This window comes from Scyliorhinus torazame, chromosome 13 (genome assembly GCF_047496885.1).
Source record: "Scyliorhinus torazame isolate Kashiwa2021f chromosome 13, sScyTor2.1, whole genome shotgun sequence".
Lineage (NCBI taxonomy): Eukaryota > Metazoa > Chordata > Chondrichthyes > Carcharhiniformes > Scyliorhinidae > Scyliorhinus > Scyliorhinus torazame.
This window is the reverse complement of record NC_092719.1, coordinates 69,461,176-69,488,275: the sequence shown is the minus strand read 5'-3', so window position 1 is coordinate 69,488,275 and position 27,100 is coordinate 69,461,176. Positions and strand designations below refer to the sequence as shown.

At 46.2% G+C, this 27,100-nt stretch overlaps 1 protein-coding gene across 2 annotated transcripts in view; it reads right to left on the bottom strand.

Moving 5' to 3' along the window:
• Nucleotides 1-27,100, bottom strand: part of arhgef39 (Rho guanine nucleotide exchange factor (GEF) 39) — a 127,310-nt gene that overhangs the window by 32,653 nt on the left and 67,557 nt on the right. For both annotated transcript variants that reach the window (XM_072471733.1, XM_072471734.1), the window contains exons 5-6: nt 24,575-24,695; nt 23,613-23,731 (exon numbers count right to left, since the gene is read on the bottom strand). In XM_072471733.1, coding sequence (XP_072327834.1) covers nt 23,613-23,731; nt 24,575-24,695 — 240 coding nt within the window. The remainder of the gene's footprint in view (nt 1-23,612; nt 23,732-24,574; nt 24,696-27,100) is intronic.

Here is a 27,100-nt window from a genome sequence, read left to right as displayed (position 1 = left end):
ATCACTCACTTTGATGTTCGCTTCCTTTCAGTTTTTAATTCTGGAGAATCATGAATCCAGTCGAGCTGGCAATTCTGGTCATCGACCAGCAGCAGTGACGTCGACGTGCCGCTGCACGCAGCCAGGAATAGCACTCTGAAAGGAGGGAGAAGCAGGGCCCGTTGGCCGCACAGTGGTTAGCACTGCTGCCTCACAGCACCAGGAACCCGGGGTCAATTCTGGCCTTGGGTGACTGTGTGGAGTTTGTACTCTCTCCCAATATCTGCGTGAGTTTCCTCCCACAGTGCAAAGATGCACAGGTTAGGCGGATTGGCCATGATAACTTACCCCTTGGTGTCCAAAAAGGGTCGGTGGGGTTACAGGAATAGGGTGGGGTGTGGGCCTAGGTAGGGTGCTCATTCAGAGGGTCGGCGCAGACTCAACAGATTGGCCTCCTTCTGCACCGTAGGGATCCTATGATCATCTGGGAGCAGGGCCACAAATGGAGGAGCCTCGGAGGAGACATTACCGGCCTACATCCAGGTGTCAAAGGCTCAGTCGGAAAAGGCTGCGTCGGTCCCGGAGAATGGTGGACCACTTGTGCCAGGTGATGCAAGAGTTGGGACTGCATGGACCGGGATGTCACCCATTGCCTGTGACCTTGAAAGTTACTGACGCGCAGAATATCTATACCAGGGTGACCTGTGCAGCATTTCCCAGCCAGCAGCGCACTAGTACAGAAGGGAGGTCACAGATAGTCTATTTGCAAAGGTCAACATGCACCTCAACCTGGACTGGGACAAGGAGAGCCAAGACACCTTGCCCGTATAGCAAGTATAACCCAGGTGCAGGGTGTCATCGACTGCACCCACGTGGCTCTACTCCTCCCATGGTGACATGAGGCGCTACTTTTGAACTGCAAGGGATTCCACTCCTTCAATCTCCAGATCATCTGTGACCACTCAATGCGCATCATGCAGGTGCGTGCCCCTTTCTCAAGGAACATTCATGATAGTTGCATCTTGGGATGCACACAGTACTCCACCTGTTTTTGAGGGAGAACAGCGGCAGGAAGGATGGCTCCTTATTGACAAATGGTACCCACTCAGGAGGTGGCTGATGACTCCAGTGCGGAGGCCACAAACACCCACTGAGACTCGCTATAACGAGGCTCATACGTCAATGCGCGCGCTGGTCGAGCAGGCGATTGGTCTGCTCAAGATGTGGTTCCAGTGCCTGCATCAGTCAGCGAGAGCCCTCCAATTCAACCCCCAGAGGGTTTCCCACCTCATAGTGTTCTGTTGTACACTGCACAACCTGGCACTACAGGGGGTGGGGAGGAAGAGCAGCTGGACCAGGGGGACATGGAGGAGAGCTCACCTCCTTGGATGGGGAGGATGTCAAGGAAGGCAGCGAGAGGCAACCCGCAGGGAAGGAGGAGGAAGGATCTCAGGCGATGGGCAAGGCCCGCAGGAGGCACAGGGTGAGGGATGCAATCATTGACTCTTGATTTGGTAATGTCCAGCATTACGCTGTGAACACCTCTCCCACCATGGTATCTGACATCCACTCATTACTGAGGTGCATGTGGGAGGTCATCGGGCTGGTGGCTACATTCATGGGCAGGGTGTTTAAACGATTGGCTGGAAGCTGCAGGAGAATGATGATGGCTTGCATGGGGGATAGAGCAATGCTCCTCATCCTCAGCGATAGGTCTGACTCCTGCCTGACAGGGAGCTGAACGTGATCAGGATCCAGAGATGCTGGATGACAAATCTCAATGGTTGTTGCCTCCTCAGAGGTCAGGGGGCCTGCATCTGTCTAGGAGGTAGACAGGTTCTCATCACTAGAGAATACTCTCAGACATGAGCGCCGGAGCATTGATGTTTGGGGGCGTGGGGGGTGTGTTTAACCTTCCATGGATGGGAGAGGTTGGGTGTTGGGTTTGGCTCTGGTGGACCCATGCCACAGATTTCTTGTGTTGTTAGTGTGGGAGAGACATAGAGCTACTAATCTCACACTCCGCGACGGGCAAATGTGCATGGGGACAGGACATGAATTGACAGCGTACAGGATCTGTACGGGTTGAACAAAGTGACTTTTACTACAAGTGCGATATTACAATGGTGACTTAGCTCTAATAGTGTCCATGTTCACCCTTGCTCACTAGATGCCGATCGTTTCTTACTCTCCCTAGATCCTCAACGCTGTCATTTCATGGCCCCCCCACACACACACACTCGCCGCTTCGTCCCTGCAGAGTGTGAGATTAGCAGCGCTATGTCTCTCCCACCCTTACACTATGTCTAGGTGTATGGCCAGGATCCCCAGCTGAGTTTGAGGGGGCCTGCTGCCTCCCATGCCCTGTTGTCCGAGATGACCCTGGCGGGCATGCCTTGGGGGGGGGGGGGGGGGGATTTTCAGGAACCCGGCCTATCGAGCAGCATAGGTGCTGCCCTCCTCGACATGCGGGGCTGGAGGTGTGTTGCTCACAGGGAGTGGGGTGTCAGATGGCTAGACACCCCCAGCAGTTGCTGGGTGGAAGGTCCCAGGCTGCACTCCTGCTGATCCTCTTCCCTTTGGGTGCCCAGCGGCTCGTCCATGGGAGAACGGGGCAGATGGAGGGAGATCCAGAAACCCCGTCACCCTCTGGCATTGACACCCTCTGGTATTTCCACCAGTGCCTGCACCATCCAGTTGAAGCCCTGCATCATGGAGCTCATGCCCTCAGCCATGGAGGTCATGAGCTGAACCATGGCATAGTTATCCCCCACCATGGACTGTGCATCCTGCACCAAGATCTCCACTGCAGACGCCACCCCCACAGTGCTGGCCACATTGTCGTAGTGGCTGGACCATCTCCTCGGACAGAAAGCAATAGGCTCCTCTAGTCAGCATTGTAGTCTGAGGAGGAATGCTGTCGTCCCTTCCTGACACTCGCGACTCTGCCTTTGTAGCTCCAGTAGCTCTGGGACAACTGGACCAAGGGACATGTCATCAGTAAGGGGCTCAGCGAGTCCTCGGTTCCGGCATCCCTCTGAGTTCCGGATCGCTGGGCGTTCCTTCCTCCATCTGCTGTGGATCTTCAGCTGTGAGGTGCTCAGCAGTGTGAGACCCAGAAGCCTGCCTTCTGGTTAATCCCACCGAGGTGGGAGTATCAGCGTTGGTGGAGGATGACAGCTGCAATGCCTCTTTGATGCTTAACTCCGAGATGTCTCCTTCAGAGCTGTTCTGGCCTGTGGTCGCCAGAGAGCAGGAGGATGGTCTGGGCTGGTCGACTGGTTGACCTCCAATGGAAGTGAGCTGGCATTACTGCATCACAGAGGCAGACTGATGGGTTGGGGGGGGGGGTCATGTGAGGCTTGCACCATGGCTGCCTGTGTTGAGGTTCTCCCTTTTGTCTGCTGCCCCCGCCTCACCCTCTACACAGGTGCGGTCCTGCTCCTCGCAGGCCAGCTCAAAGGCTCTCTCCTCATAGGACGTTAGGTTCTCAACTTGGGCAGACTCTGGCAGGCTGTGCCCACTCATGCCAGTTGCGCTCGGGTTTGTTCTGCAATGAGACAGATGGAGAGAGTGTAGGCAGGAGTCCTGCCAGATCAGGTGTTGATGAATCATAGAATCCCTATGGCCCATCAAGTCTGCACTGACTCTCGGAAAGACCACCCTACCTACGCCCAATCCCCAGCCCTATTCCTGCAACACCACCCTAAGGGGCAATTTTATCATGGCCAATCCACCTAACCTGCACATCTTTGGACTGTGGGAGGAAACCGGAGCACCCGGAGGAAATTCCTCGGCAGACACGGGAAGAATGTACAAAGTCCACACAGTCACCCGACGTTGGAATCGAACCTGGGTCCCTGGCGCGGTGAGGCAGCAGTGCTAACCACTGCGCCACCATGTCGCTCAAGTCTGGCATGAGTGGCAGGTAAGTGGGAGTGGGGATGTGAGGAGATTACCTACTGGGGGGACCATGGGGAGTGGGTGGGTGTATGAAGGGTTGCAGTGGGAGACTTGAGGAGATGGACTTACCCTGGCTGCTCGAAGGTCATTCATCTTCTTCCGGCACTGTTGCCACATCCTCTTAAGCAGCGAGCTGGCACTCACTATCGAGACCACAGTCTCCCCAGTGTGGTTGGTGATCTTGGTTGCTGGACGTCCAACCAATCGTGGGTGGAGCATGTCACGCCAATTGCTCGATACTATCTAAGCGTTGGGTGAGGGTTCCCTCCTTGAAGCTTGGTTCGGTCACCCTGGCAGCTATCCCCCCGACTGGACTTGGGACAAGTGCTGGGAAGGAGTTTAAAAGGAGCGTCCCACTGATTATCGAAATTAAGTTTTCCCGGGGCGAGAGAATCAGAGGTAAGCCGTCATGAGTGCAGCATGAATAATGTGGGAGAAATTGTTAAAAAGGCTGAATATTCAGTGAGTTTTCCACCCTCGGGATTCTCCTGGTTTTCTGACTGGAGATGACACTTTGAAAGAATATGGTAAGATTCTGCCCATAGTATGGGATTTTCTAGCCCTTCCCACCAGACGTATCTTCCATTCCCGTTGAATGTGGCCCCCTGCGATTGGTCCCTGGCTGAGGGGCAGGCAAGCCATGCAAGGCTGCATAGACTTCCACCACACAGGAAGATCCTGCCGCGAATGGTGAGCCACCTCCGCTCCCGGGGTAGCCATCTGGGATGGCCACTTACAACTAGGAACACAGAAACTCGCTTAGCGGGTAAAATGGATAAGGCAAGGCTCAGAGCCTGAAATGTATATTTGCAAGCAAGAACGCCAGACGATATCGAAACTCCAACCAATTAGCATTTTGATGGGCCATCTTCACCAAAACAAAGGACTGGTACTCGAGCGACTGGTACAGTCCCAGACATTTCGGCGCCACTCCTTGTTCAGGGGACACGTAAACAACAGGGTCAGTGACCGCTTGGGACATGCCCAGCCATCCAGATCCCCACCCATTTATTGGTTAGGAATCGAACAGAGTGATCAGGGATCACCCAATTAGTGGGGTCCAAGCTGAAGGACCACCCAAAAGAGCGTGAAAACCCCCAACTATAAGATGAGAGTTCGCCATATGTTCGTTCTCTCTTGGACCCGGCGCCCCGGCTACATCCGTTTCCAAGTGCAGCAACACCAGAAGCAAGTCCAAGTTCAACGCTCGCTTCCAGACGGATGAGCCTAGCTGAGCAGCAGTTACTTCTCCAGACTCGATAGATCCAGAATCGAACGGCGGCCACTGTTCCTCTGACCTAAGCTGGGTGCCTGAAGTTAAGTACAGGTTGTCATAGTCGATAGGTGTAGTTAACTAGTAGTGTTTATGTTGCACAACTAATTGTGTGTAAATAAAGTACCCTTGACTTTGAACTAACTAACTGATGTTTGGCTCTTTGATCGATAGCCGGTTGAACCTTGCGGTGGTATCATTTGATACCTGGTGACTCTGAGCATTAGGATATAGATACCAAAAGAAAGGAGGGCAAACCTACTGATTGCCATAATTGGGACAGAGGCTCAGGAAAAGACAGTAAAAGGAAGGCGCAACACCGGGAAACAACGTTGTGGGGTGGAGGTGGCGACAGCACCGGGAAACAACGCTGTGGGGTGGAGGTGGTGACAGGAAAATCCCGGCCATAGGGTGAGATTTTCCAAGCTGTCCCTCTGGAAAGATTTTCCGGTCCCCAGTTCAAACCCTCCACCGCCACCCCAGGGCGGGATCCTCGGCAGCAGAGCTGGCTAGGCACGCAAATGGCCATCTACTCTGGCAGGACTGAGCAATCCTGCTGGCGGTCAATGGCTCGTCACCTTCAATGTGGGAAAACGTGCTGTGGGGAAGCTGGAAAATCTCGGCCATAGTTTCCTTTGATCGTATATAGATGTAAAATTCCAGGATGCTGGAACCTAATTGACACCCACTGCGAAGTGTATTTGTTCTTCGTGATTTGGCCATTTGCAAAGTTTCGCAGGAATGTATTCCCCCTTCCCGAACGGAGAAACTTTATTCCTGGAATGTCTGAGTTTATTTGTTGCTTCCACAAATGCCGTTGACCTCAAGCTCCGCCCTGAAGGCGGAGTATAAGAAGCCGGTGTCTTCCACCGCAGGCCAGTTTACTATCGAGCTGCTGGGGAACAGACACGCTTAATAAAGCCTCATCGACTTCACTCTATTCGTCTCATGGAGTCGTTGTGCGCTACACAGGTTTTCCGTTGCATGTAGCGCACAATAAGGATGCTGTGTTTGGAGTCGCAATAGGGATGTCCGGTTGGGTTCTACAAGTCAATGGAATGTGGAGTCTTCAGACCATCAATGTTAGCCTTCGAGATATAGAAAAGTAATGGAACACAGAAAAACGAGTCTATTTCTGCCGCAAACACCCATAATTTGGGAAGATAGCGAAAAGTGTAGAAGGAGATGCAAATGCGAGAGGAGTTCATCTCGCGGAATAAGGCCATTCAGACTTTCGGATCTGCTCCTCCACTGAATGTGATCATGATTGATCGGATATGATAGTCTTCATCCCGATTTATTCCCCAGAATCCTTGATCCCTGATTGAGTAAAAACCTGTCTATCGCAGCTTTGAACATACTCAACGACCCAGCCTCCACAGTCGTCGGAGGTAAAGAATTTAGATTCACTATCTTCTGAAAGAATCTTCTTTAGGAATTCTATGGTTCTATTTCTAAAGAAGAACCCCCCCCCCCCCACCACATGTCTGTCTTAAATGGGCGACCCTTTACTCTGAGATTATGCCCTCTGGTCCTAGATTCTCCGACAAGGAGAAGTAACCTCTTGGCACCTGTGGGAGTGGGTCCAGCAAAGGATGAGGTGAGAAAGAGGCGAGAAAGAGGCAAGATACCTCAAGCAAGCTGGAATTGCTTTGGAAAATCCATCAAAGTGACCTTGAAGAGATACACAGTTTATGGTGACAAAGTTTGGCACAAAGATAAAGACAAGGATATCTCCAAAATGCATGGAGGACTGGCTGCATGGAGACTTATGGAGAGGACAGGCGACCAATACTGAAGTGATAAGGATTGGCCTTCACCCAAAAATAGAACACCTTGCATCAAGAAGTTTGTATTGAACAAGGCGAGCAGGCTGCAGGACAAAGGAAATCAATTCTTGACGGTGATGTCTTGGGTTCCTGATAAGAACAAGACCCTATGGAAAGCTACAGCAGAGCGAGTGGCACCTTTCACAATACCTGAATGGAAGGTTGCAGACAGCCAACTATTTGATCTGCTGGAGAAGAGGTTATAATGATGAGGTCCTATGATATTGATGGTCAGCAAATCTCCTATACCCATATTTAATGACCATTACTGGACCATGTTTCACACAATGCAATCAACAACACAGGGTACCTTGGGCTGGAGCGTTTCAGCTATTAGGAGAAGCTGGTTAGGCTGGTTTTTTATCCCTTTGAGCAGTCAAGACTGGGTGGCGGGACCGGATTGAGGTGTACAAAATTACGAGGGACGTAGACAGGGTAGAGAAGAAAAACCTTTTCCCCTTAGCAGAGGGGCCAATGACCAGGGGGCATAGATTTAAGTTAAGGGGCAGGAGAGTTAGAGGGGATTTGAGGAAAAACATTTTCACCCAGAGGGGGGTGGGAATCTGGAACTCACTGCCTGAAAGGGTGGTAGAGGCTGGGAACCCTCAACAGTTAAGACGTATTGAGATGAGCATTTGAAATGCCAAGGCGTACAAGGCTACGGACCAAGTGCTGGAAAATGGGATTAGAATAGGTAGGTGCTTAATGGCTGTGCAGACAAGATGGGCCGAAGGACCTCTTTCTTTACGGTAAAACTCTATGACCTGTGATGAGTTTAGGAATTTTTTCAATATGTTGTAGTGTGGTCTGTTGCAGTCATGTTATTAAAAGAACTTAGGTTAAGGTATCCAGGTTATATGTCTGCTAAAGCTGTGATTAAGGGGTTAACAGTTAGACAGGCTGTGATGTCACTCATGGGAGGGGCTCAGTCTATTTTTAGTTTGGTTTTCAGCCCTGCCTTGTGAATGTTGTTTCTAGTTTCAATTTTAGAGTTCAGTTCTGGTTTCTGAGGAAATGAGGTGTGCTTCTCAGACCGACTGAAAGCTTCTCTCCCAAGGACTTTGTGCATAAATCTGTGAGCCACTGAGTGTTAACTTTATTAACAAGTGGCATTTGACCTGTGTGTGCGGATTTGGCTTAATTGAAAGTTTAGAAATAGATGGGAAAGTAAACTCAAAAATCTTTGGTTTTTTATAAGAACTGTTTAACTGCTAATTGAAACGCTGTTTTTCCTTGGATGTTCATGGGAGAATTCTGTGTTAATAATAAAGTTTGTTTTAATTAAAAAAAGCTCCCTATTAGTCAGTGGAATCATTCCTGGAGCAAAGTATCCTTTCCTCATAGCATACACATTTAAATATTGTTGGGGTCTCGTCCTGTTTGCTGGTATAAATTGGGGTCTGGTCAGGGTACTGTAACAGACTAAACTTAATTTGAAACTATCATTGGGAAGAGTTTAGGCAGAAGATGCACCAAAGGTCTAGCAATTCGTTTCACCAATTATCTCAACAGAATGAACTAGAACAGGGTTGAACGTGGGCTTTGGAACTTCCAGTACTTTCCTATGTGAATTCACCAGGTAATTTTTAAAAATAGCTCGAGGATTTTACATTTTTGCATCAACTTGGATTTACCGGCACTGAAGAGAGGACAGCACGTGGGTGCGCAAATTGAGGTATGAATAATGGTGGCGATACCAAGAGAACGCCATGCTCTTTTCCTAACCATACCAGCTAAAACAAGTAGCTGGACAGGAGTGTAATATTCCCGCTGAAGGATGGCACTTTTGACAGGGCAGCCTCAAGCCCTCCTCCTTCCCCAATTCTGAACAAGTGCATCACTCAGGTCATATGCCCATATCTTGCCGGTGAATGCTTTAGCAGCCCAACCAGGCTGACAACAAGCAGTAACTTAATGGCAACAGAGTGAGTTACCTTGAAAATTTTTCAACATGACCAGAAAATTCACCAGTTAAGCTATTCACTATTCAGCCAGCAATACAGTCCTGGAAAATATTCAAACTATTTGGGAGTTACCAAACAATTACTGACAATCTGCTCTCTTCAGCATTTACACAATGGGAATCTAATTAGTGCACACTCGACGAGACCAAACAATCCCTGTTGTAGGCATTCCAGGAGGAACAGTGTAATGAAAACATAACAGTCTTGACATACAGGTCTGCTTAACAATAACGGGTCCACGATTTGCTTCTCATATAATTAGTATATTTTGTTACTGTCTGATGGATATTTTCTGGTAATAAAGGGCAGCATAAGGCAAATTCCATCTCCTCTGGGCCTAATATACCAATGATGCACGACTGTCACTGTGGGAGTCTGTCAAATGCGGAGTGCGCCACTGTGCAGGTCCTCTCCGAACAGTGGCAGCAGCTGGCTCTGGCATATGCTTGTACGAGCAGGAGCTTCCCAAGACCTGCTGCTTTCATCACTGCGGAGCTTAATTACTGTAGACTGGTGTCAGTCGCAGGCAGGCCAGGCCTAGGGGAGAATCCCGCACTATGTACAGTGACAGCAGACATAATGTGGCCTGTCATTTGGAAGTCCAGCACTTACTTTCCCTTTTTGATTTAAAAAGCTATTTAAAGCTCAACCAGAAATACTACAGGTTTATTATTTTGCAGACACACACGTTGACCCAACAAATACTTTATACAAAATTTTTGTGGGTTTAAGTTTGAACGACAGGATCAATAACCTAGCCTAAGTAAAATGAAAATGCTAGCTTTATTGTGTTACTGAAAGATACATAGATCTAGAGGATATTGGGTAACAAGATGTTTGTGACATGAAATTAATAAACCTATTGATTACATACAATGGTTCATCAGAGAATACATGGGTTTGAATCTAATGCAATCGGACAATGGTAATTCGCAATAGCATGAGGTTTAAAGGACGGATCACGGGTGCACTCAAAAATCATCATCCAATCATTTACTGCTCCTTACAGCATAACGACAAATCTGTTTCTCCCAATTTCAGCTCTGCGCAATGGGAAATGTCATGTCAAGGTGAAAAGATCACAAATAAAAAGATGTATTGAAGCAGAAAAGCAACAAGTGATGCGCACAAGCCCAAGGGAACAAGTGGCTAGGAGTTTAGAGAGAGAGGAGCTGCACAAATCAAGGTGACATATGCTTTTTGGAAAACGTTACAGTAAAACTCAGGTTCGTCACCTCACAGATTACCTCATTTTTGGACCTTGTTTGGTTAGCTTGTGTTCACCTGCAAAAATACATTTAGCATAGTGAAAGAGAGAGAGAGAGAGAGAGAAAAGAGAAGGAAATACATTTGCGGCTGGAATTTTCCTGCCCCCTCTTGGCAGAACCTGCCGCGGGAGATTCGGCAGCCAGCCAAAAGTCCATTGACTTTCGGCAGGACTGGACAATCTTGGCGGCTGGAGGGGCGGGATTTTCACACGAGTGTGCGCACAAGATATTCACAGAGAGAACGTGACTATTTCCCACCCTATTTGTAAACAAATCCACAGAAGGTTGTTTATCACCACATGCTTGCCAACAGGGGATAATAAAAGTTGAGAAAAGTTTCAAGATTGAGAATATTGAATAACCATAACCAACTCTTTCTTTTTTATTATTATTTTTTCGTGGGATTTGGGCATCACAGGCGAGGCCAACAATTATTGCTCAATCCCTAATTGTCCTTGAGAAGGTGGAGGTGAGCTGCCATGGAGTTAACACCTGGAACAGCTGCATTTTTCAAAAACATTGTTAATTGAAGTCCATTATTAAACGCCCTGCCTTTCTTTCTTCAGATTATTAGGGCCTGTCGCCGGAGAAGCCATCCTGCTGAAAAAGATAGAGGGCGAAGCTGACAATGATGTTACGGTCGACAAAAGATGCACGCCCGAGGGCCTCAGGACAAGGAATGGGAGATTTTCTCCACAAACTGTGTGGCCGATGGTGGTATTTAAGCCATTTGCTGGATCCTTCCAGATCGACAGATTGCACCAACCAAGCCAGCGAGTTCATTAAAAAGGAGCTAAAACAAATCAGCACATTTTCAGCGACTGACATTCCAGAGCTCCTCCTGGATGTGCTGGGTGTGGGGACATTTGTTGGCATATCCCCACCCTGGCTACATGCCCAAGGCAGACAGGAAGGCGGCATGCTCCACTATCTGCTCACAATTGGCAATGTCTAGCTGGAGACCGGGATGGCAATACACTTGCCTGTCCACACTTGGCAAGCCACAGGATAGAAACGTAGCAAGCTCCAACTTTGCAGCTGCAGGATATAGCCATTCAGAGTTCCATCAAAACTCCTGAAGGAGAGTTTGGAGGAGTGGACCAAATAAAATCACGCTCCATTGCAGCTGGCGCTCCCAGCCTGCAAACTAATGAGTTATGCTTGAAGTGATTGCCAGGCTCTGAAGGAAAAATCTCCCTATTGTAATCTCTGAACTTCAACAAATATGCAGGGAAAATGTTTTGTCTCAAATGGAATCGGTTCCTTCAAGAGCTCCTTCATACTTGTAATAACATTAACTTCTATTTCTGAAGTGCCATCATCCACAATCATCCGCCAAGGCAGGAGGAAAGGAGAGATTATGACTTAAGGTCAAAAACTTGGTCAAAGAGGCAGGTCTGAAAGAGGGGAGGAAAGTAGGGGATTCCAGGGAAGTAATTGTGGAAGTGTTTGCTGAAGGCACAACTTGAGCTAGGCCGCTGGGAGAGTGCACGAGAAGGGCAGCACGGTAGCACAGTGGTTCGCACTACTGCCTCACAGCACCAGGGACTGGGTTCAATTCCAACCTTGGGTGATTGTCTGTCTGGAGTTTGCGCATTCTCCCTGTATCTCTGTGGATTTCCTCCGGGTGCGCTCCCACAGTCCAAAGATGTGCAGGTGAAGTGGATTGATCATAATAAATTGCCACTTGATGTCCAAAGGCTAGGTGTGGGTGCGGGCATAGGTGGGAAAATGGGCCGAGGTAGGGTAGCCTTTCGGAAGGTCGGTGTAGACTTGATGGGCCAAACGACCTTCTTCTGCGAAGAATGGAGAGTTTGAGGGTGAAAGGTTATTTATAGAGGAAGCTCTCATCTCATTTCATTTCAGCCATAGTGAAACATGGAAGGGCCATAGAGAGAATTAAAGGCCAACATTCTTTCATTTGTGCTTGGAAGATAAGGAACAAGGTCAGTGAAGACTAGAGTGGTGGGGAGTGGAACTTGGTGCAGCATAAGATGCAAGCAGCAAAGTTTTAAATAAGCTGGCGTATATAAAGGGTAGTGGATGGGAGAATGACCAGGAGGGCTTTAGGTTAATTTGTCTGGAGGTGACAATAGCATGGCGATGGTATCAGCAGCAGATATACTGAGATAAGGGAGGAGGTGGGCAATGGCCTAGGGTTGGAAATAGGCAGCATTTACGATGGAGAGGATGTGGGGATCGAATCACAGCTCACAGGAGAACAGCACTGCAAGATTGTCAATTGTAAGGGTTTGTAGCCAAGGACAAAGGCAGGGAGGGGAATTAGAGGGTGGAATCTTCTACCCTTATGCTCTGAAAGTCAGAATCATTTCTGGGTCATTACATTCTTTTGCCCGTCAGGGTCCACGCCTGGGGATCTTCCCAGAGTTGGTCAATGAACCAGAGTCCCGTTTTGACATACAACAAAGGATGGTGGGCACTTCCCCGAGGTTGTAGACCACTGTAGAAGGGACCCAAAGGGCACCTCCACCTTGAGGTATCTTCCAAAGAGATTAGATATGAATTTTACAAATCTACGGCCACTGCTGAGAGGCCATCTGTGCCAGCCGCAGCAGCTGGGGCACCCTGATGGCTCTTAATGATCCATTAGCATCTATGTAGCAGGCCCAGTACCCTGTGCTCTGGGCCTCGGTGGCCAGGAAACACGTAGGCGTGGATCACTTATGGTCTCTACCAGCATGGCCTTGGCGTGGTGGACCTCAGGTGAGCCAATAGGAGGGGGGCACATAGGCAATCAGGAGGTAGGAGCTGAGTTGCGATATGGGGGTTGCGGTCGCAGGAACTCGCTATCGGGCTGCCCATTCAAAATGGCGGCCGATATTAGAATTCTCATGTTACACGCCATGCATAAATTTACAGAGAAAGGAACACGGATTTGCTTGTCAGTTTGTGCTCCCAGGGAGACTGTAAACGGATTGCAATTCATTTCCGGCGGGAGAACATAGGGCTGAATTCTCCGTTTCTGAGGCGTCGCAAAACTCTCACCGATTCCAGTACCGGTGAGGGGCTAGCACCGGCGCCACATGGAACACCCCCGGAACGCGCGCAAAATGGCTGGAGAATCGCCGGGTCCCGGGCCACACATGCGCAGGGTTGATGAGCTGCAGCAGTGCACGCCTACACCGGCACCGGTCACGCCGGAAAACATGGATTCGGCCATGCTGGACCACAGACCCGCCCACCCCGACCCCACAGCCCACCCTCAGGCCACCCCCCACCACTCTCCTCAGCCCTAGCAGAGCCCCCCCCCCCCCCTCCCCCCCACCAGCAGCATGGATCCCGGCAGAGTATGGCGGCACTGGAGAGTGTCCGCAGGCAGCCACGCCAAGCTCCTAACCACTGGGACCACATGTGGCCCGCGCCGCCGGGAACGTGGCCCATCGGAGACGGAGCATGGCGGGTGCGCAGACTGATGATGTGCCAACGGCGTTACAACGTCGGCAAATTGGAGGGGGCGGAGCATCGTGAACTGGCGTCAAACTGTCGCCTGCCCCGATTCCGGTGCCGGAAGCTATTCTCCGCCCGATCGCCGTTCCCGATTTCAGTGTCAGGGTTTGGAGAATTCCGCCCATGGTCTCCCAAGCAGGGAATCCCTCCCAACATAGCCTTGAACTTCGCAATGTGCAGCAGCAGCAGGTTAAAGCCCTACAAGACTGGACCTAAGACAGGCAATTTGCCAGTTCAGGGGATATGGAGGGGGAGGCTTGAAAAATGGTGGAGAACAAATCCTAGTCTCCGTTCGCCTACATGTGGAAACTGAATCCGTGTTAATGGATGATGATATTTGGGGCAACAACACCACAGACGGGGGTAAAGCCGGGGAGGAATTTAAACATGGGGATGAAAATGTGAAGTTTGAGGCATTGCTGGATGAGAGAGGGGGTAAATAAAGGTCAACGAGCAGAGGGATGATGGCTGATACAGGATAGCATTGGAATAGACAAATCCGATGATACCAAAAGCATGGATGAAGATTTTAACAACAAACGAGTATAACTAGTGTCAGGGGATTTATAAAGTATTCACACCAGCACTTTGTTATTCCTTATTTCCACCCAAGCTGATTCTACTTCTGAGCAACGACTGTTCTTATGCCATCCTTTACTGTTAGAATTACTTCCCCTCCTTTTCCATTGCGTCTGACCGTTTGAAGTGCTGTGTACCCTGGAGTATTTACTTCCCAACTTGGTCACCATAGAATCAAAACATTTCTACTGTGCAGGAGGCCATTTGGTCCATTAAGTCTGCACTGACCTTCTGAAAGAGCATCCTATCTAGGCCCACTCCCCCGCCCTATTCCTGCAACCCCACCTAACCTGTACACTAAGGGGCAATATAGCATGGCCCATCCACCTAACCTGCACATCTCTGTACTGTGGGGGGAAACCGGATCACCCGGAGAAAACCCATGCAGACACAGGGAGAAAGCGCAAACTCCACACAGGCCGTCACCCAAGGCCGGAATTGAATCTGGATCCTGGCGCTGTGAGGCAGCAGTGCTAACCACTGTGCCGCCCCTCATCTCTGTAATGGTGATTCGATCTAAGCTATTTATCACTATTATTGACACTCGTTCATGTACCTTACTGCATATGCTTTACACACCACCACCTGGTCACACACCATCCTGACTTGGAAATATATCACCATTCCTTCAATGTCGCTGAGTCAAAACCCCTGGAACATCCTCCCTAATAGCACTGTGGGTGTACGTACACCTCAGGAACTGCGGTGGTTCAAGAAAACAACTTACCATCACCTTCTCAAGCGCAGTGAGAGATGGGCAATGTTGTCTAGCCAGTGACGCCTACATCACACAAATGAATTTTTATAAGTTCCGATACAGAGCCTCTAATTTGTTTTTATTGCTTTATGATGATCTCCCCGCAGACTGGTAACTTTGAAAAAGATATTTGAGTTGATTAATCACTCAACAAGATTTCACGTTTAAGACATTTACACTATTAAATACACTACAAGCAACAATGGCTAAAAAAAGGCCTGCCCAGACTTGTGGCCCTCGAAGTCCCGCTATGTGCCTGTTGGATCCAGTTTTCAAGTGCTGGTCAAATAAGTAGGTGTGAATGGAAGAATCAGCATGCAGCTGGGAGCTGGGGACAAGAAAGGAAACTGTTAGAGGGGAGGTGGGTGTGACAGTGCAAGAGAGGGGGGGGGGGGGGGGGGGAAGAAGAGTGCGAGAGAGGGGGAGGGAAGAAGAGTGCGAGAGAGGGGGGGGGGAAGAAGGGTGCGAGAGGGGGGAAAAGAGAGAGAGAGGGGGTGGGGAAAGAGAGCGTGAGAGAGCTATATGGGGGTTCCTAGTCCAGTGACAATGCCACTGCGCCATCGTCTTCCCATTCTCATAGCAATGCAATGTCAATGGTTGGTTTACTCAATCATAATCTACCACCGATAGTCATTTTATGCTCTAGATTCAGTCACCATTCATCGGATGTCGGCTAAATTCAAACTCATTTAATGGGCATTGAATATTGGACACAACTGTATTGTACTTTTCACAACTGTCCATGAGCAAAGCTGACAGTGTGGTGTTGTGATTTCAAAAGCTGAAGTGACAGGAAAGCATGTATTAATGCAGCCTGTCCCCATTAATTCTCCAAAAATTGGGGTTTTATGCAAGCATTATGAGCAGTCAGTGCTGCATTAAACCGTCTTTAGGTGTGGACTAACATTAGTAACTACCATCATGTTATATTGTGTATAAATATTATCACGTAACTCTAATGGTAAAACTGACAACAAGTACCCTTTCTGAAGGAGTGATTGCTGAGTGGACAAGTTCTGAAGGTATTACTAACTGATCAACTGCTTATCATTTACATCAAAGTTTTAATCCTTGAGGGGGTATTAATCTTGGAATGCATCAAGACTGTATGTCAGCACTGCAAGCAGTAAGAAAGCTGACTGAAAGGAAAACACTTCAAATTAAAACATTAAAGGGCGGCACAGTGGTTAGCACTGCTGCCACCATCGCCGAGGACCCGGATTCAAGCCCGGCCCCTTGTCTGTGAGGAGTTTGCACATTCTCCCCTTGTCTGTATGGGTCTTGTTGCTATATTTACTCGCTATAAATATGGCAGTCAATAAGGTTGCCCTTCTTTATCTAGATATTGATATTATATTGCTTTCAGAGTCGCCAGGTATCAAATGATACCACCACAACGTTCAACCGGATATCGATCAAAGACCCAACAACCAGTTAGTTAGTTCAAGTTCAATAATACTTTATTTACACACAAGATTAACTTATACATGCAACATTAACACTACGAACTAAACTACACCTAACAACTATGACAACCTGTACTTAACTTCAGGCACCCAGCTTAGGTCAGAGGAACAGTGGCCTTTGTTTGAATCTGGGTCTACTGGGTCTGGAGAAGTAACTGCTGTTCAGCTAGGATCATCCGTCTGGTAGCGAGCGTTGAACTTGAACTTGCTTCTGGTCGTGGTGCTTCAGTTGGAGATGGATGTTGCCGGAGTGCCAGGTCCAAAAGAGATCGAACGCATGGCAGTGTCTCTCTTTAACCTTGAGGGGTTTCACGCTCTTTTGGGCGGTCCTTAGGTTTGGACCCAATTAATTGAGCAGTTCTCGATCATTGCCTTCGATCTGAGCCAATAAAGGGGCGGGTGCCTTGATGGCTGGGCGTGTGCTAAGCGGTCATTGACCCTGTTGTTGATGCTTCCTGAGTAAAGGGAGTGGTGCCGATGTGTCTGGAATTGTATCGGTTACCTGAGTATCAATCCTTTGTTTTACGGAGATGGGCCATTAATACGCTAATCGGTTGGGGGTTTAGATGCTGTCTGGATTCTCTGCTCACAAATATACATGCAGGCTCTGTGCCTGCCTGAATCTTACATTGGCCACATTTCCCTTTAGGCTTTGTGAACGTCCATGTTTCTTGTTGTCAGTGGCCATCCCAGATGGCTACAATCTCATCCCCACAACCAAAGGATGCGCAGGATAGGTGGATTGGCCATGCTAAATTGCCCCTTAACTGGAAAAAAATTGAGTAGTCTAAATTACAATAAATTAAAACATTATTTCTAACAGAGATTTCCATATTTTTTTTAGTTCATTTCAGATAATGATTTCTAACCCATTTGATCATTACTCTTGTAATGCATGTTCTTCTGTGAACTCCTTCAATTAGAATATTGCCTTATTAGAAATTGCTAAAAGTCATACACAGATTGCAAAACATACCCAACATGTGCATACAAAAGTAATGAGCCTGCTAATTTCCATCAACCATCACACAACAAAACAACGCAGGACAAAGCAACCCACTTCAGCATCTCATCCATCATCTTCAACATTCACTCTTTCCATCATCGACACACAGTAGTGGCAGAGTGCACCATGTACAAGATGTACTGCAGCAAATTGTCGAGCCTCCTTCGACAGCACCTTCCAAACCTGTGTCCTCGTATCATTTAGAAGGACAAGGGCAGCAGACACATGGGAACGCCACCAGCTGCAAGTTCCCCCACAAGCCACTCGCCATCCTGGCTTGAAGCTACATCGCCCTCCCTTCACTGGGTCAAAATCTTGGAGCTCTCTCCCTACCAGCACTGTGGGTATACCTACACCACATGGACGACAGCGGTTCAAGAAGGCGGTTAAGCATCACCTTCTGGAGGGCAATTAGGGATGGGCAATAAATGTTGGCTCAGCCAGCAATACCCAGATACCGTGAAAGAATACAAAATAAATTAGTTAATACTCTGTCGCCAACATCAAATTGGCATTAAAACTCAACCCCTTTATCCAGGACATTGCGATGACAATTGCAACAAGCAAAAAGATGTCATGAAATATCTAACTTGACCAGTCGTAACAGTATTTATTGTAAATATAGAGTTCTAAAAAGAGAGCTTCAATCTGCTGTATAATTATCATTATGAATTGCCTAAATCCCTTTACCACTAGATGTCTTTGAGACTTGAGTCCCGGTATTATTTATATAAATGGCTCTTTCTCGCTGTGCAATTAAACATTACATTATTACTGATTTGAGGAAAAAAACCATAGTGTTTCTGAAAATGTGGGTACTAACTGGAACTAAATGCATTTCCTAATGATGTTAAAATTATGCAAATAGCACTGAAAACTTATTTATTTTATTACTCCAATTATCCCAAAATATACAAGTGTTTTATCGACAGGATTAAAAGACCACAAGATCCTTTTTTTAAAAAATTTAATTAATCCCTTGAAATAGAACAATAAACACAGCTGGGAGCAGCTTTTAAGCAATGTTACTTTTATCAGCAATAACTTCAAGATTTCTGCTTGAAAATCAAAAATATTCATTTTGTGTGATATGACAATCTGTGGTCTGTGTATTGCGTTTGGGGGAATAAAGTCAAATTATAAATGACAGTGCATAACATCTGAAGGAAAATGCAGTTCCCTGGAAAAAGCTGTACTTCGGCTTTTCACAAAAAACAAATTACTGGAAATCGGAAATGGAAAGCAGAAAGTGACGGAAATACTCATTGGGCCGGGCAGCAGCAGAGAGAAAGCAAGTTAACATCGCAGGTCAATGACCTTTCACAATAAGTACAGAGGCACGCGAAGTGGAGAGGGGAGGTGAAGGTGGGGCAGCAGGCGGGAGGGGTTGAATGCAAAATGGGGAACAATGCACCATGCAAAAGGGGATGGCAGCAGTAAGGACACAGGGAGAAAGATTTTCTGGCTCTTCCCGCCGGTGAGATCTTCCAGTCCTGCCGAAGGTGACCCCTCCCCCATGGCAAATCGCACGAGCCATGCAAATCACCACGATCTTCGGTGGGACCAGACGATCCTGCAGGCAGCCAATGACGAGCTGGGGTTGATGGAGCGCGGAAATTCCGGCCAAAGGGTGGGTGTAGACGAAATGTAACTGCCAATAGCAGAATCTTTACTAGCATATGCTGTCTGAAAATAGTGGTTAGGATCTGAAAGTTTTGAAGTCAATGCCGAGTTCTGAAGGCTATAAAAAGTGCCTATAAGATGAGGTGCAGTTCCTCGTACTTCATTAGAACAGTGCCTGGGCCGAAGGAAGAGGTCAGGATACGACTGGGGGCTGATAGAAACTCGGATTCTATTTGAGGACTGAACAGAGGGACTTAGCAAAGTGGTCACACTATTGCCAATTGGGCTTCCCAACAGGAGAACAGATCATGAGCAGCGAATATAAGATATTAAATTGAAGGTACTGGTTGATTGCTGCGTCACCTGGAAGGACTATCCAACCCTGCAGAGTGGGAAGATAGTAGCTAAATTTACAGGTGCTGCATCTCCTGCAGTTGCACAGGAACATGCCGCGGAAAGGAAAAGGGTAGTTGGGGCTGATTGAAGAGTAGACCAAGGTATCCTGGAGGCGTCCTTGGCAGGAAGAATAAAAAAAGGGTATTATCTAAATTGTGAGAGATTACAGAGCTCTGAGATTCAACGGGATCTGGATGTCCTCGTGCATGAGTCACAAAAACTAGTATGCAGGTACAGCAAGCAATTAGGAAAGCTAATAGAATGTTATCGTTTATTGAGCAGGAAATTAAATACAAAAATAGGAAGGTTACACTCCTTATACACCAGGGCATTGCGAAACATTCGGAATACTGTGCACAGTATTATTGGTCTCCTTATTTAAGGAAGGATGTAAATGCATTACAAGCAGTTCCGAGAACGTTTACTAGACTAATAGCAGGAATGACAGTTGTCTTACGAGGAAAGGTTTGACTGGCTAGGCTTGTATCCGCTGGTGCTCAGAAGAGTAAGAGGCAACTTGATTGAACCACTAAGTTCCTGAGGGGTCTTGACAAGGCCAATGTGGAGAGGATGTTCCCTTTAGTGGGAGAATCGAGAAGTAGGAGTCACTGTTTAAAAAGGGGTTGCTCATTTAAATCAAAGATGAGAAGATATTTTTTCTCTCTCAGAGGGTAGTTAGTCTTTAGAACTCTTCCTTCAAAAGGCAGCGTGGAAGTAGAGTATTGGAATGTTTTTAAGGAAGAGATAGATAGATCTTTGATAAACAAGGGGGTGAAAGGTTACCGGGGGTAGTCGGGAGGTTGCAGTCAGAACTTACTGAATTGCGGAGCAGGGTCAAAGGGCCGAGTGGCCTAATCTTGCTCTGGGTTTGCATGCTGCTGTGCAGAGAAGGTCTCCAGAGGTGATGAGGTCAGTGACGGTGTGGGAAACTGTAGCGTGACATTCGGTGGTGGGCTCACGGTCCACAGGGAGGTAGGAGGCGCCGCCAGAGCGCTGGCGTTCAGTTTCCACAAAGTAGAGGCCAGTTCACCGACCAACAACTGTGCCACCCATGTTTTATGCCAATGTTACGGCTGGACTTGAGAGAACAGGGTGCTGCAAGTTCAGAGGGAAGTAGGTTAGAACAAGTGAGTGGAATAGAAAATTGAGGTTGGCATGCCATACCAGCAGAGTAACTAAAATATCGAGAGAGAGGGTGCAGGTGGAATAAGAATTCTTAAGGTAGGAAGAAAGGGCTGATTATGTGGGGTGAAAGCACCTGGCCAAAGAAGTAAGCATTTAAGATAAAGGTGATGGAAGAATGAGTTGAGGTGGGGACGTAAAGAACTGAAGCTGTGGTTTTCTGAGGACTGATTGCTTGGACCAAAGAGGAGCGAGATACTCTTAACACGAATATTCCAATCCCCTTTGGAGGATGCTCATTTAAAATAGAGATGAGAAGATATGTTTTTTTCTCTCAGAGGGTAGTGAGTCTTTAGAACTCTTTCTTCAAAAGGCAGTTTGGTGCAGAGTATATGAACTTTGTTAAGATTAATAACCAATGGAAAAAGGCTTATTTTGATTCATTGGAAAATTCATCTGGCAGACACAAAACAACGGCAAGTAAATTCCTTCAACAATAAGCAGACAGTCACCCAATTGGTGAGAATTCGAGAAGATATCAACACGGAGCTGAAGCTGAGAATCAACATCAGGTAGTTATTAAACTAAATGACTCTTTCCTCCAATTATTCATGAATGAAGACATAATCAATTGGTAAAGTTAATGTTATAGGTGAAACTCCTGGTCTACCTGAAAGATGATCGAAAAAACATATTGTGATAGAACCCTGCTACTAACCACGAAGAGAGAAGGAATGACTTGGAAATATATCATTATTCCTTCACTGTCACTGGGTCAAAATCCTGGAATTCCCAACAGCACTGTGTGTACCTACACCTCAGGGACCGCAGCAGTTCAGGAAGGCAACTCAACATGACCTTCTCAAGGTCAACTAGAGATGAGCAATAAATCTAGTCCAAAGACATGCAAGTTAGATGTATTCACCAAGCTAAATTGTCCCTTAGTGTCCAAAGGTTAGATGGGGTAACAGGGCGAGGGTGGGGGAGTGAGCCTAGGTAGGGTGTGCGCCTAGGTAGGGTGTGCTTTCAGAGGGTCAGTGCAGACTCAATGAGCCAAATGGCTTCCTTCTGCATGATAGGGCTTCTCTGATAAAAAAAACAGGTTGTAACGGTTCAGGAAGGTGATCCACCACCACCTTTACAAAGGCAACTAAGAATGGGCAGTAAATGCTGGCCATTTTTTCTAAATTGGCCATGAGGACACAGGAAATTTCATCCCCAAATTGAAGTACGTTGGAAAGCATTAGGTGCTAGCAAAGCAATGATGCAGCAATGAAGCACATTCAGCCAGGGTAGTCCTCTAAGTTTGCAATCTATTAAATTCTTCAGCTGCTAAATAAAATTGCTTGGGATATGTCAGGCACCAGGTTTTAGGGCATTCATAGTGTTTCTAAGAAAGTTGTTAATTAGGGTTTGATAAATTGTCATGAACTCTAAGCTTTACAAGACAATTTGTCCCTTTAACATAAATTAAAACAAAGAATTCTGGAAAGGATTATATAATTAGACTTCCTGAAAAACACCTCAGTTCGGAAAAACGTCCATGTGATCTGGTTGCCATGCGACAGAAACTCAAACAGAAAATCATCGAGGTGTCAATCTTTGCACATTCTCCTCGTGTTTGCGTGGCTCTCACCCCCACATGTCTGCGTGGGTCTCACCCCCACAACTCAAAGACGTGCAGGGTAGACAAATTGGTCATGCTAAATTACCCCTTAATTGGAATTTTTTTTTATTTTTTTTTATAAACGTTTAACTTTTTTAAAAAAGCAATCATTTTATCAACTTTTACAATGCCTCGTGGAACAAAAGGACAGCTGCAGCTGAGATGGAGAACAAGAAGTTATAGCTGTGGAAAAGTTGGGAAAACTGCTATCTGTGACAAGACCAAGCAGGATGCTTCGAAGAGTTTGCTTTCAGTTCAAAAGAAAGGGAACAGACAGCGACATGTGGCACAGTGGTTAGCACTGGGACTGCAGCGTGGAGGACCTGGGTTCGAATCCCAGCCCTGGGTCACTGTCCGTGTGGAGTTTGCACATTCTCCCCATGTCTGCGTGGGTCTCACCCCCACAACCCAAAGATGTGCAGGTTAGGTGGATTGGCCACGCTAATTTGCCCCTTAATTAGAAAATAAATAAATAAATAATCGGGTATTCTAAATTTATTTAGAAAAAGGAAACAGAACAGACCAGAAAGGACTCTTGAAGCTTTGAAGGACAGGAAGTCGCCACGGTATACCTTACTGGTGATGATCGTATCCAGGAAATGTCAGGCAGAGTGGAACAATTATCGAAGGACACTGGAAGTCTCATTGTGTGGTAGAGAGAAGTGGACCTTGCTACATATCTGCCAGAGGAGTGATGTTGAGGAAGAGTGTTTTGCAATACATATTTTGGCTGTTTTAGCGAATGCGGAGCTTATCTATTTCTTTAGTTTGATGTATTAATTAACCTGTTAATTAATGTTTGGCCTTTGGTTAATATAGTTTCTTTGTTACAACAAAAGTCTAAAAAAACTGAAATCTTATCCATTGGTTCTTTCCATTGGTTGTTGGGTAAATTCACCTATTTTAAAAAAGTTATCAGTCCCTTTCGCAACAAAATTGAGAATTGAAATTGGTAATTGGGCAATAATTTAAAATGGTATGCCATTTGTGACTAGGTGTGTTAAAATATAGACAAACTGGGCAACATATAAGCAGAAGAATGACGAATAGAAAATCATTCGACCAGATCCATCTAGGCAAGTGACGATTTCATCTCCATAAGATAGGACGACTTTCAATTCATTTTCCAGCAAAAGGTTAAAGTTGAAAATTTTCATGGCCTTGTATTAAATTATCAAATAACATGATAATGGATTGTGCATGTATTGAGGGAGATAATGGAGACATGACCACAGTAACTGATGTGTACTTACTGATAAACACGCTTACGAGGTAGAGGGAGCAAATCCTCAAGTGTCAACCCTTGGAATTCTGGTCTCGACTCTTGCAGTTTCTTAAATCGTGCAAATCGTTTATTCTTCCTCATTTGTTCCTAAATTAGTCCACACAAGATGCATATTAATTAATAAAACTTACAGATGTTGGCAGAATACATTAATCTCAATGGTCTCTTCTTTCCCACTGAAAAGATATTTCGTAACATTTTTCGATTGAAACTAATTGCACAGGGGTGCATTATTATGCACAGAGATGATACTGAAGGTTGAAAAGGACAAACCAACCATTCTCTGTCACATCATCCTAATTATGCAGCCCCATGTTCCAACAATTACATTTATGTAGACCCACTGTTAAAATCAATGCTACTTGTGCAGCTAGTCCTTAATCAATGAAATCAGTCAATTTACTATGGTCACATCCTTCTTCTTAATTAAGACAGTGATATCTCTCTAGCTCAGGATCTCAAAGAGATAAATAAGTACACAGGGTGGGAAATGTCAAAGAGGTGACTCCAGGAGTTTACTCCGACGAACTTTGAAGGAGCAAGACAGTGTCCTCATGATGAAGGGGGCGAGGAGAGGCTGAACAATCTTTCAAAGAACCAACTCCGAATTCATTAGGGAAAGAGCAGGTTGCAGAGAAAGCTGACAGCAAAAGCTGTAATGAGCAAAGAACGCTTTCAACGTGCATATCCTTCATGATCAAAGTCTAAATTATGATGGTTGTGCCACTTATGCCAAATTTAATTAGACAGTGTGGGTACCTCATTGGACAATTAGCCTTTCCTTTCAGAAGAAATCCATTTCAATGTGGTATCATCTGACTCGCATCATCAGAATAGCAGAGTGGTAGAATAACCTATTTAAATTCTTCTCATAATGTTAATCTGTCATTACAAGCACACCCTCAATGGCTCATATAATTGCGGCATTACCTGTAGGACTTTGACAGCATGCTCCATGTTGTCCGTATAAGTGGTATAAAGCTGGAGTTGAGGGCAGAAGATGTCAAAGGCCAACCCAAACTTTCCATCTTCAAGATTACTCAGTAACGTCCTGTGTGAGATAATTTAAAAGTCTGTTACTGAGTGGCATGTCTCACAATCCAATTTTTTTTTTTTTTTTTTTAAACAAAGCAAATGAATGCTTCATTCTCCATAACAAAGTTTTGTTTCTTAAAACTAACAAATATCGGGCAATTCATTGTTACCGGATTCAAAGGGAAGTTAGGTTAGAAGACAAGATCAAATTAAAGTCATACTTCCAGTCACACCTAGTCCAGACTACTGGTATGTTTGCAAGCTACAATTCAGTTGGACTCCGAAGGCTACAGAATTGGAGCAGCAGAAAAGTCAAACCTAAGCATGACTGCTGATAGAATCTTTCAAGGTTGCAGGGAAACCTTTGGAGCGTTGACGACATATTTCATAGATTATCATAGAATTTACAGTGCAGAAGGAGGCCATTCGGCCCATCGAGTCTGCACTGGCTCTTGGAAAGAGCACCCTACCCAAGGTCAACACCTCCACCCTATCCCCATAACCCAGTTACCCCACCTGACACTAAGGGCAATTTTGGACACTAAGGGCAATTTATCATGGCCAATCCACCTAACCTGCACATCTTTGGACTGTGGGAGGAAACCGGAGCACCCGGAGGAAACCCACGCACACACTCCGCACACAGTGACCCAAGCCGGGAATTGAACCTGGGACCCTGGAGCTGTGAAGCAATTGTGCTATCCACAATGCTACCGTGCTGCCCCTTTATTTGACTTCAATGCTAATTTTAAAGCATCTAAATAGGGATCATCTAGTTTCAAAACTAACAGCATCCAAATAAATTTCTGCCATAGATCATGACGTAAAAATCAACCTGGCATACAAGACAGCGCCATTTTTTCGATCCCCAAAATGATATTTGCGCAGATACTCAGCATATAACTCAAATCCCCTTTTCAGTCACGACATTGCTATCCTCGGGGCTGGACCTGAATATGGAAAAGCATTTGGCATTTTGAAAAGTCGGAGACTAGGGAAGGTGGTGGGGTAGCTCTGTTAATTAAGGATGTCATTAGTACAGACTCAGCTCAAATGAGCAAGATGTAGAATTGGTTTGGGTGGAGATATGGAATGGGAAAATAAGAGATCACTTGTGAGAGTAGTTTATAAACAGTAGTTACACTGAAGGACAGAATATACAAGAAGTAATAAATGGCACCCCATAACAAAGGTAGTGCCTTTTAAATATCAAGAAGATATTTAAAAACTCAAACCTTCATCCAGTGGAAAAGAATGTCTCCTTGAGAAGGAGGTGTCAAGCGTGGTTAAATAAGGAGGTTATAGTGTCCAATTGAAAGAGCCACTTTATAAGTCTGCAAAGGTTACTAGTAAAGACAGAAGATTGGACATATTTTAAGAACCAGCAAAGAATGACTTTAAAAATTAGAGGGAAAAAGTAGTATTTGAGGGAAAGCTAGTTAGTAATATTAAAGCAGATAGTAGAAGCTTCTACAAGTATTTAAATAGGAAACAAATAACTAAAGCTAGTGTTGTCCTCTGGAGAGAGAATTGAGGGAATTGATAATGGAAAACAAGGAAATGGCAGTGGTGTTAAACAGGTATTTTCTGTTGCTCTTCTGATCATCAAGATGTGAAAGGGAAGGAGGAGCTTAAGACAATCACCAACACCTGGAAAAAGGTGCTGAAAATGCTATTAATAATCATAATCTTTATTAGTGTCACAAGTAAGCTTACATTAACACTGCAATGAAGTTACTGTGAAAATACCCTAGTCACCACACTCCGGCACCTGTTCGGGTACACAGAGGGAAAATTTAGAATGTCCAAATTACCTAACAGCACGTCTATCGGGATTTGTAAGAGGAAACCGGAGCACCCAGAGGAAACCCACGCAGACACGGGGAGAACGTGCAGACTTCCCACAGACAGCGACCCAAACCGGAAATTGAACCCGGGTCCCTGATGCTGTGAAGCAACAGTGCTAACCACTGTGCTATCGTAAATGTTGACAAGTCCCCATGACCAGATGGCCTGCATCCTACTATCTTAAAACAGGTGGATGCATAGATGCTAGAGGTGATTTTTATAATCTTTCAAAATTCTTCAGATTTTGGAACAGATTGGAAAATAGCATACGTAACACCTTTAATTCAAGAAAGGAGGGAGACTGAAAGCCGGAAACGATAGGCCAGTTCACTACTGCCATCAAGCTGGGAGATCAACTCTGGTTCAATGATGAGTGTGGGAGGGCATGCCAGGAGCAGCACCAGGCATACCTAAAAGTGAGGTGCCAACTTGGTGAAGCTACAACACAGGACTACTCGAGTGCCTAATGGTGCAAATGGCATTGGACAGAGTCCACAACCAACGGATCAGATCAAGCTCTACAGACCTGCCACACTAAGATGGGAATAATGGGGAACAATTAAACAATTAACT